The 12,066-nt window shown below is 44.7% G+C and overlaps 1 protein-coding gene across 3 annotated transcripts in view; it reads left to right on the top strand.

Annotated features, from left to right (window-relative positions):
* The window catches only part of pdzrn3b (PDZ domain containing RING finger 3b), a 446,914-nt gene that overhangs the window by 396,659 nt on the left and 38,189 nt on the right, over positions 1-12,066 (top strand). For all 3 annotated transcript variants that reach the window (XM_070895159.1, XM_070895157.1, XM_070895158.1), the window contains exon 6: positions 10,586-10,684. In XM_070895159.1, the coding sequence (XP_070751260.1) occupies positions 10,586-10,684 (99 nt within the window). The remainder of the gene's footprint in view (positions 1-10,585; positions 10,685-12,066) is intronic.

A 12,066-nucleotide genomic window follows, 5' to 3' on the forward strand; every position in this document is an offset into this window, starting at 1 on the left:
GGATGTGTTGGAAATTCTAGCCCCATGAAACTGTTAAAATACTGAAATCGATGTATTTTTTTAAATTCTCTTGAATTTATTTAAGAGGTGCAGATAATTATTGCATGTGATAAATTAGTACGTGGAGAGTTGATAGGTCATAAAGCACACACCGTTAAACGCAATTCCAGCAAAAGACTAAGGCCGAGAAATGGAGACGGTCATAGAAACATAGAAAATAGGTGCAGGAGTCGGCCATTCAATGAGTTCATGGCTGAACATGCAACTTCAGTACCCCATTCCTGCTTTCTCGCCATACCCCTTGATCCCCCTAGTAGTAAGAACTACATCTAACTCCTTTTTGAATATATTTAGTGAATTGGCCTCAACGAGGCACGAGACATTGTGCCAGGCACAGAAGTCTCGCCTTTGGCAGGAACTAGAAGGCTTGAGAGGGAGATAGATAGATTTCTAGAAACAAAAGTCATCAAGGGGTGTGGGGAAAAAGCAGGACTATGGTGTTAAGAGGATCAGCCATGATCATATTGAATGGTGGTGCAGACTCGAAGGGCCGAATGGCCTACTACGACTCCTATTTTCTATGTTTCTATGTTACCGCCCCCGATAGAAAGTGGAGCCGAAAGTCAACCTCTCCTCTTCCTTCCTGGGGCGGGAACGGGGTGCTCGGCTCAGCAGCGCTATGCACTGGGCCGCGAGCACTGCCCCGTATGGGGGCCTCTTCCCTGAATTAAAGGGAAGGGCCCAAACTGCATACTCTGCAGATGGGGTACCCACCTAAACTGGAGCACCGCAGAGCGGGGGGCTGCCGCGCGACCATCCCACCGCTCAAGCAAAGTGCCAGGCTGAGCGATCGCGACACCGACCCCACATCAAAAGCCGCACCAAAGCGGGAAGGAAAATGGGAGATTATCGGGAGGAGCCGGCCACCTCCTCTTTAAATTTCGTCCCGGTAATGGCCGGCCAAATACGAACAATGACGGACAAGTAAAGACCACCTGGTCCATCAAGTCTGTTCCATACAATTGCGATACCTTGTCTATCACAACATATCATCCCACCCAAAACCCTGTGATCTCCTGGGAGAGGCAAAAAAACAGATGAAAAAACCCAGGCCAATTTGGGGAAAAAATCTGGGAAATTCCTCTCCGACCCATCTAGGCAATCACTCTGGCCATTAAATCTCCTGCAGTACCTACCTTCTGTCAGAGTTAATCTCCGCCGCAGCCAGAAACAAATCCAGCTTTTGCTTGAAGGAGTTCAGCGAGTCTCCATCCACCTCATGAAACATAGAAAAATAGGTGCAGGAGTAGGCCATTCGGCCCTTCGAGCCTGCACCACCATTCAATATGATCATGGCTGATCATGCAACTTCAGTACCCCATTCCTGCTTTCTCTCCATACCCCTTGATCCGTTTAGCCATAAAGACCACAGCTAACTCCCTTTTGAATATATCTAAAGGAACTGGCCTCAACAACTTTCTGTGGTAGCGAATTCCACAGGTTCACAATTCTCTGAGTGAAGAAGTTTCTCCTCATCTCGGTCCTAAATGGCTTACCCCTTATCCTAAGACTGTGACCCCTGGTTCTGGACTTCCCCAACATCGGGAACATTCTTCCTGCATCTATCCTGTCAGAATTTTATATGTTTCTATGAGATCCCCTCATTCTTCTAAATTCCAGTGAATATAAGCCTAGTCGATCCAGTTTTTCTTCATATGTCAGTCCTGCCATCCCAGGAATCAGTCTAGTGAACCTTCGCTGCACTCCCTCAATAGCAAGAATGTCCTTCCTCAGATTAGGAGGCCAAAATTGTACACAATATTAAAGGTGTGGCCTCACCAAGGCCCTGTACAACTGCAGTAATATCTCTCTGCTCCTATACTCAAATCCTCTCGCTATGAAGGCCAACATACCATTTGCCTTTTTCACTGCCTGCTGTACCTGCATGCCAACTTTCAATGACTGATGAACCATGACACCCAGGTCTCGTTGTACCTCCCCTTTTCCTAATCTCTGTCACCATTCAGATAATATTCTGCCTTTGTGTTTTTGCCACCAAAGTGAATAACCTCACATTTATCTACATTATACTGCATCTGCCATACATTTGCCCATTCACCAACCTGTCCAAGTCACCTTGCAGCCTCTTAGCATCCTCCTCACAGCTCACACTGCCACCCAGCTTAGTGTCAACTGAAAACTTGGAGATATTACATTCAACTCCTTCATTTAAATCAGCTTGTTCCAGAGGTCTACTATTCTCTGGGAAAAGAACCACCTCCTGACATCTAACCTCGATCTAGCCCCATACAACTTAAATTTGTGGCTCCTGGTCCTGTCTAATCTATTTAATTGAAATAAACTGTTCGCTGGAATCCTTCATTATCTTATAAACCTCAATCATATCCCCCTAAGTCTATACGCTGCTCTCAGGTAAAGAGTCCCAACTCTTTTAACCTATCTTGATAATTAAGATGCTTTAGACTTGGAATTAGTCCAGTGGTCCTCTTCTGCACCCTTTCCAGAGCCTCAATATCACCCACCATGTGAGGCGACCAAAACTGGGCACAATATTCCAAGTGCAGCCTGACTAAGGTCTTGTACAAGGACAAAACAGTACGCCTCGTCTTATACTCAGTTGTCCTATGGATACACCCCAACACTCTATTTGCTCTAGCTATCGCTGCACGGCATTGCTTGTGTACCTTTAAGGATGTATGCACTAGAATGCCCAAATCTCTTTCTATCTCCACCATATTCAATGTCTTTCGTTGGAGGGTGTATGAATGTTGAGCATTTGCCCTGCCCACATGCATAACACTGAACTTATCCAAGTTATACATCATTCTCCAGTCTTGAGCCCAGTCTCTCAACACATTAACATCTGCCTGAATCAGAAGAGCCTCTTCTGCAATTCCAGCACTCGCACAGATCTTGGGGCCCGAACTTAGTGGCCTTACCGCCGGCTGCCGGCAAAGTTTCTGGGCAGTCTCCCCACCGTGCCATTTTCGTGGAGGCCTCCCGCCGGTGGGAGGGGCGTACCGCTGGGAACCGCCGCTGGCGAGCAAGTCGCGTAAGTGACCTCCCGCCCGCCGAGCTGCCATATTGGTGCGGGCGGGAGTCAACGCCAGCAGGGGGAAGGACCGTTGTGTGAAGGGAGGTCTAACCCCGACAATAAGTGTGAAGACCTGCAAAAAAAATGAGCAAACTTGTGTTATTTATTTTCCAGCAAATCAGGGGGATGGGGTCCCCTGAAAGTGTTCAAATGATTTTTTTGTGTTTGTTTTTATTTTTATGTCTTTCCCCCCTCCCTGAGCCCGACTCAATCCTCGGCGGCACTTTGGTGAGGATCGTATTTGCCGCTGAGATTGGGAGCTCCCGCCCGCTGACGCCCAGATTGACGGCGTAAGTCGGTATTTAGCCGCCGGGCGGTACTGGCAGTTCTTGTAGAGGAATCTTCTTGCTAAAGTACCGCCCGGTCTCGGCACACCTTTGGGCGGCACTTGGGCGGGCCTTGGCTTTCACCAAGTTCGGGCCCTTGGTATCATCTGCAAATCTGCAAATTGTACCGCCAACCCCTGAATCCAGATCATTAATAAAAATAGTAAAAAGTAACGGTCCCAACACTGATCCCTGTGGGACACCACTGGTGACCGGTCTACAAACAGATCCAAATCCATCTATAACTATTCTTTGCCTGCGTCCTGCCAGCCAGTTCTGTATTCAGTTCACTATATTTGCACTAGTACCAGAGGCTCCCATCTTATAGGGAAGTCTCTTGTGCGGTACATTGTCAAAAGGTTTTTGGAAATCTAAGTAGACAATGTCTACTGGGCTTCCCTTATCCACCAACTTTGTAACTTCCTCAAAAAATACAATTAGATTTGTGAGACATGACCTCTTTTTATGAAGCCATGTTGGGTGACCGGAATATGTCCCTCCCTATCCAAGTATTTATATACAGGTTGAGTCTCTCTTATCAGGCACCCTCGGGACCTGGCCTGTGCCGGATAAGGGATTTTGCCGGATAAGGGGAGGTCACATTAAATTGGATGGTACAGGTACTGAGCAAGGGGATATCGGGGCTGGCTGGCTTTGGGGCTGGGAGTGCGGCAGAGAGATTGTGGGGTGGTGGGGGGTCAGTGGATCGCGGAGTCAGGCCAGCGATTGCGGGAGTCAGCAGCGAGGAAGGACTTCAATTTGTTCTTGTCGGAGTGGCCAGGAATGGTGCCGGACAAGGGGTGGTGTCGGATGAAGGAGTCCTGGATAAGGGAGGTTCAACCTGTATTGCATCCCTTATGATTCCTTCAAGCATCTTCCCTATTACTGATGTGAAACTGATGGGCCTATAGTTACTCGGGTCTGCCTTGTCACCTTTTTTTAAAAATGGGGACTACATTAGCCTCCTTCCAATCTGTAGGAACCATTCCAGAGTGCAGTGAGCTATTAAACATACAGCACATGTCCCATCTCCCGGAGGACCCTCACACAGCACATGTCCCATCTCCCGGAGGACCCTCACACAGCACATGTCCAATCTCCTGGAGGGGCTCACACAGCACATGTTCCATCTCCCGGAGGACCCTCACACAGCACATGTCCCATCTTCCGGAGGGGCTCACACAGCACATGTCCCATCTCCCAGAGGGGCTCACACAGCACATGTCCCATCTCCCGGAGGGGCTCACACAGCACATGTCCCATCTCCCAGAGGGGCTCACACAGCACATGTCCCATCTCCCGGAGGACCCTCGGGTGGCTATCATCCAGCCCTGCTGCTCTATCTATTTTTAAGTTCTTAATTCTTTCTAAAACAATAAGCTTATCTATGTTAATGTTACTAGTAGTAAAACTAGTATCATTAATTTCTAATATTTGGGCATCATCTTCAAGGGGGAAGACTGATGCAAAATACTCATTTAATATTTCCGACATACTCAGTGAGTCTTGTGTAACCTGTCCATGAACACCCTTCAATGGCCCAATGCAGTCTTTGATACTTCTCTGACTCTTCACATAACTAAAAAATAGCTCTTCCCATTACTGCCACAGTTGTCTACGATCCTTTTTTCCATTAGTCTTTTTGCTGATCTAATAGCAGCCTTAGTTTTCTTTAGTTGTTCTTTGTATTCAACCCTATTTATTTGAGTATTAAATTTCTTTAATTTATAGAAACATTTCTGTTTACATCATATTTGTTTTTTGTACAGAGCCAGTCAGTCACCTTGGCTTTTTCTTACCACATTTCCTTTTGATTTTGGATACATGTTTGTTTACCACATTTTTAATCTGATTCTAAAAAACTTTCCATTTATATTCAACATCGGTCGCATCACCACCGAGGTGGGTTAGCCAATTTACCCGCTCCAAATCATCTGCCATTTTGGAGCAGTTTGCCCTTCTGAGAGCTGGTGCGAGTTACAGGTTCTCAGTCCCTTTAGTTCTGCTGACCAAGGTACGCGTCCCTTGAAGCTGTCGCTGTTGTCGCCCAGCGCAGCTTCAGGGAGCCAAACCCAAGCTAGGTGCCGGGGCGATGCACGAGGTGATGACGTCATGATATCAGGGTGCAGGGGATCATAGCGCCGCCACTAAACTCCCGCCAAATTTAGCGGGAGTGGTCAGCGTTGGCGACCCGGTAGGAGGTGCAAATTACGTCAATTTCTCCCCCGAAGGGACTTCGTGCAAGTGTTCGAAGACATGTAGGACAACAAAGAGTTACATTAACCTTTAGTTAATTCTACCTGACCTGCATTCTCTGAGGAAAATGCAGTGAAATGAAACTTTGTTTAAAAGTGTAATATGAACTTTGCCTGAAGAACAGCAATTGCAATAATAAATAAAGGATAGCCAAGCTGAAATTCCAAGTAGGGGTACCAAAATGTGTTTCTTGTTTCTTGGCTTTATAGTTATTGTACAAAATATTGATTGGTTACTTTTTAAAACAAAATCTCAAAATGGAGCTTAAAGCTGCTAGTATAATGGAAACCTGTGTTCTTGTAAACCATTCCCAGTACATTGTAGAGAGTTGAATGGTGCTATGACCCTGCCTAACATTGATTAATGACTAAATTACAATTCGACAGCCCCAAGCAATGGGTAATATTTACCATTCTATTACCAGAAATGAAATAACTTCTATCCCATCTAATAGGCTTACAACGGTCTTTCCGTTCTGCAGTTGATAACAGAGCTAATTTTATGGATTTTGTATTTCTTTGCTACTTTTCAAATGATTTAGATAAAAAAAATGTACACTTATCAAATTGATTGAGGTTACATAACAGGCAGCAGAAATGTCAGTGGCACATGCTAACATGTTGTTGAGCAAATTACAAATGTTGGCAAATCTCGAACAAAGATTGCTGGTGTGTCTGCTTCTGCCCGACAGCTGTCATGCATAGCTGGCAATAAATAATGTATTTTTCAATTTCCTTAATAGCTCTCCAACATTTTGATATACATAACTCTCAGTCAACTGCGATTAGAATATACAGCAATAGAGATGTCTGATGCTATATGCTTCACACTGCTGAAATGGTTTTGATACATCATACAACCAATGGCATTAACTACAAATCCTTGCATTGCCTCTCAATTATGATATTGTATTGTTGCAGAACGTAGTTTCAGTAATGCATTTTGTATTCTAAAGCCCAATTTGTGATTTCATCGAAAGCTAAATACCCCAGACCTCCCACCATTTTTGTACAAGCAATATTTTTTTCTCTCTGCTGGAAAACTGACACTGTCGGAAAAGATTGGTGATAAATGGCAGTCAGTCTATATTTATGGGATTATGTGCAAAATTGACCCAGAATTGGAATGACACACAGTTATTGGTGAAACAATATCCCCATTATCGTCTGCAATGATGGTCAGAGAATTAAGACTGTAAAATATCACAGGGTATTTTTGATTTTCACTGAATTTTAAGTTTGTCGATGTAAAAGAATTACAAAGTTTCACCTTTCATAAAGATTAGCGGCTAGAGCCTCCACTTTTTTTGCATGCTTAATGCCCACTTAATGCCCATTTGACCGCTGAAATGACTTATGACGCCCATATATCGCCCATTTTGGCACAAAATGGAAACTGACGGGCATTTGTCGGAAACTTATCGGCGAGCGATACATTCTCCATGTGGTGAACGCCGAGAAAATATATTCCCACCCGCCCACTTTTTTTGGGCGGAATCAGCAGGATGGGCGAAATCAACGCCCGTAATATCGCCCAGCGTTACTTTCCACACGGAATTAATGCCGAGATTCAATATTAACGCCCAGCGACTGTTTTTTGTCGTAAAGAGCATATTTACCCAAACTAGCAGCCATGAGATCGCCCAGCGTCAATTTCACCACTTCGCACACATTTCGCCCACAATATCGTTCGCTCAAAAAACCGCCCACAAAAAGTGGAACTAACTGGAATGAATCACAGCGTTATGGACGCCATGTTGTACATCACATGTCGCGTTCCGTTAAAAGGACTGCTGTGCTTCAATCTCGGGAGAGTTCGGATGTACTCTGCAGGTCGTTGGAGTTGATGTGAACTTCTCAAAAAACATTTTAACCACACTGTGACCGATTGGAATTGAGGAGGTGCGTTCGTCAGGACATTCCTTGTTTGTGAGCAATCGGTGGAAAACAGAGAGCTGCAGTGGGGCTGTCCTTTCTCACCCTCTCTTGGTGACCTGCAGCAGACTCGACATCGCCAAAGGAACGCTGCATTGCATTATGTGCCCAATGTAAGAAATAACAGACAGATGAGGAGGACAAGACGTTACACCCCCCGCAAGTAGAAGGAGAAGCATTCTTACCTCAACTTGCCCAACACCATCTGCCTTCGGAGACTGCGCTTTCCACAAAGAGGTTATCACTGAGGTATGCCAGCTCATAAGGGGAGATCTGCAGTCTGCCAGCACCATCAGTACTGCACTGTCCGTCGAGGTCAAAGTCACCGCGGCCATGTCATTCTACGCCTCGGGTTCTTTTCAGGCCACAGCTGACGACATTTGCGGACTTTCTCAGCATGCCACACATTGCTGCATTAGACAGGTCACTGAAGCCCTGTATTCCTGCAGGAGGGAGTTGATCAGCTTCCCTATGACCAGGGAGGCACAGAGTGAGAGCGCTCTAGGTTTCTCCAGAATTGCAAACTTCCCCATGGTGCAGGGAGCAATAGACTGTACGCACATCACAATGCGGGCACCTTTTCAGGATGCTGAGGTTTTCAGGAACCGCAAGGGATTCCACTCCCTGAATGTTCAGCTGGCCGTCGACCACCAGCAAATTATACTGGCTGTGAATGCTCAATTTCCGGGCAGCATCCATGATGCTCACATCCTGCGTGAGAGCGCTGTTAAACAAGTCAGATACAATCAGCCACAAGTTCAATGCTGGATGCTTGGGGACAAAGGATATGGCCACGCCACCTGGCTGATGATCCCCCACGTGACACCCACACGGGGGCCGAGAGGCGATACAATGTGAGCCACAGAGCAACTCACAATATCACTTTAGATGCCTGGACCACTCAAAAGGCGAGCTCCAATACCACCTGAGCAGGTAGCGCAATTCGTGGTGGTGTGCTCTATGCTACATAACTTGGCTATCAGGAGGGGACAAGAATTGCCTGATGAATCTGACAGTCCACCTCACCAGAGAGAGGATGAGGAGGCAGACTCTTACATCGGGCCAGACAATAAGGCTGACGCTGAACCCATACCCCCGCCATCTGTAGACCGCATGAAAGGGCCCGTGGTGGCATGACAGCTGCAAGAGCCTTACGTCAGGAGCTCATCAATGATTGCTTTGCCTGAAAGAATGTTGGTGTTATTTACAAGACTGACACACTGCTGGGTGTGCAGGTGATACATCAATGGTGGGCATCACCTTGGTGACAGTTAATGTTTAAGTTGATTGAAGTTAAGTGTGATTATACCCTTTGATGTTGAGGATTCATCAGCGTGTAATGGTGCAGCTATCTGAGGCAATGTGCTGCAAGATTTTGTTAAATAAAAAACATTTAAACTGAACATTGGTCTGCAATCATCAGTATTTCTGTACAAACCAACTCTCCCCCTGCCCCCGCTTCTCCCCACCTCTACCCCTTCCCCTTACCCTCCTGACTGCAAGCCACCTGGCTGAGGAGGTCCTCAGGCGATGCTTCACTCAGGGGGGGGCGGTGGTGATGGCCAAAGCGCTGCTTGGACTGATACGGGAGAGGACGGTCCCGAGATGGGAGCGTGCTCCGAGCCAGCAGCAAGATGTTGCTTATCTTATTTGGCGGACGAAAACTCGGTGCCAACTATGTTCTTGGTGCTTAGTAAGCTTTTTGCTGCTGGTGAATCTCCGTTGTTCCTCCCACAACAGCCAGACAAGCACACACCACAGCCACACACGCTTTCAGTCCCTCTGAGCTCCCTCTCTCTCTGTCTCCTCTTCTGCGCATGTTATGGTGACCCTTGACTTCCTGAACCACGGGAATTGAGCGTTGCCATGCCGTTGCTAAGGACGGCCACACTTTACGGCAGGAGGTCAGAAAAATTTAACGCTACTGCCCATTTCATATCGCTCGCGGTAACGCCCATTTTCAAAAATGTAAACTAGGTGTTTTGAGAATGGGCGAGAAGCCGGCGATCTGAAAACCCTTTTTTACCGCCCACGCCGGAAATAACACCCATTTTTGGGCGACAAGTACAAAAGTGGAGGTTCTAGCCCTCAGTATTTTAAACACAAAATACAATGTTGATTTAAAGAAAAAATTTCAATGGAAATGAAATTCATCTTTAGCATCATGCAAAATGGGGGGTAGCGAATCAGCAGCCTGTTTACACCTGTCCGCTTTGTGTCCAGCTAATCCAATTTCACCCCAATTGAATATTGAAAAAAAAACACAATTTTTAAAATATATTTTTTATCAATACTAAAAAAGGGTAGAATTTTAATAGATTGCCTAAAGTTAAATTCCGTTTTCAGGTTAATGTGTTTGGAAGCCTGAGGTGTTGCTTATGATGAGATGGTTAAGCAAATCAAATCCATTCTATTTGAACGAGACCTGTCCCACACTCTAACCACGGTTACTTTTTAAAAATGTGGCGTCCCACAACATTTCTGATATACTAATCATTTAATACTGAAAAGCCACTGAGGAAAAATTAATGCATTATGATGCTACAAAATATTAGATTTCTAAGCAACTAGAATAGATAAAAATATATATTTTCTTCTGTGAACTTTTAACAACTCTGTTCTGGAATACCATCCCAAAAAATGGGCATGTACGTATCTTCATATTAATTCAATGGAAGATGGTTTCTCTATATGAATCTGTCATACTAGAATGAAATGATTGAAACTCTACTATCAAGGTCTTTGATGCAGAGTGCACAGTGTTCCTGCTGAGTGCTTGCAATGTCACTATCGTGAGAAACTCACTAAAAAGCAATCTGAAGCATTTTAATCGAAACTGATCAGATCATAATGTGAGTGTAAAGTCTCACTAAAAATAACTACATTTTGGAAAAAATATATAATTTTAAAATCCTGCTGAATTCTCTCTATCAATTTGTTTTCGATCTGATTAGGAAGTCGACTTGTACAGATTACACAGCCAGGACAAGCTTGGTCTCACTGTGTGCTACAGGACAGATGACGAAGATGACATGGGAATATATGTAAGCGAGGTAAGAAGCACACATTGTGTTACTTTTGAAGGAGAAACATACTTTACTTGGCTACAGTAAAGTGTACAACTGGAATGGTAGGGTTCTGATTACTAAGTATAGGAGTGTAAATTGTCATCACTATCGTGTTGATGGCTTTGTCCTTTTTCAACATGTCCAGTAAATGGTTTCTGCCAAAGAAAACAATCTCACGTAGCTCTCTTACACACTCACCATCTCATTTAAACTTGTCTCCTTGGCAACAGATAACAGAAATATTTTTACAATACTTACTGCCTGTCAGATTTTCAGACTTTGGAAAGGGAGAATTGAAGTGAGCTGTCACAGAATAGTCAAAATCACCAGTGCATCACTTCGAGTAGTTGCATAACTAGAGGGATGCCAGAATTGCTGTTACTTGCATATTGTTGGTGCTGCTGATTTTCATGAGTGCGTTTGTGTGCAAAACAGAGTGCATTTTCATAAATACCATGTGTGTAGAGTTTAACCAATGCAATAAAACCTCACTAAATGTAACATTTTGTAGGTGCTCAATTTGGGAAAAATAAAATATAAAAATTAGCATCATATTAACATAAATTAATATTGTCACCTGTCATTCTCTCAAAGTCCATAAATCAGATTTCAAAAATGCCACCCATAAGGACAATGCCAGGATAATCGTGACTGAGATATTTATCATGTTCATATTCCCATTTCTAACTTTGTAAACTTGATTTTCTGCAGATTTTAACTTTTTTGACAGAAAAAGTGAAAAAAATATAAAGTTAGGAGAAACTGGAAAATCAAAACAAATAGATACTGAACAACAAAGAAATCAATAATTGAAAAGTCACAAGGGTAAACATACAAGAATGACCATAAATAGATAAACAACTCAATCAGAAATGAATTAAAAAGGAAATATGAATTGTACAACTCCTGCACAGATTAAGGAGAGACAAATAAAGGAACCTGTTAAAGGGGCAATGGAGGGGGGGGCAAAGGGAATCTGAAAAATGAGAATACCTCCAAAGATAAAACGCAACACATAGCCGAACAAATAACGGATTCAGAAGAGCAGATTATGTCTGCCAAACCTCCTGGACTTTTTTGAGGATCATCATCATAGGCAGTCCCTCGGAATTGAGGAACACTTGCTTCCACTCTTAAAATGAGTCCTTCGGTGGCTGAGCATTCCAATACGAGAGCCACAGTCCCTGTCACAGGTGGGACAGACAGTCGTTGAGGGAAGGGGTGGGTGGGACAGGTTTGCCGCACGCTCTTTCCGCTGCCTGCGCTTGATTTCTGCATGCTCTCGCCGATAAGACTCGAGGTGCTCAGCGCCCTCCCGGATGCACTTCCTCCACTTAGGCCGGTCTTTGGCCAGGGACTCCCAGGTG

The sequence above is a fragment of the Pristiophorus japonicus genome, chromosome 12 (genome assembly GCF_044704955.1).
Source record: "Pristiophorus japonicus isolate sPriJap1 chromosome 12, sPriJap1.hap1, whole genome shotgun sequence".
NCBI classification, from domain to species: Eukaryota; Metazoa; Chordata; class Chondrichthyes; family Pristiophoridae; genus Pristiophorus; species Pristiophorus japonicus.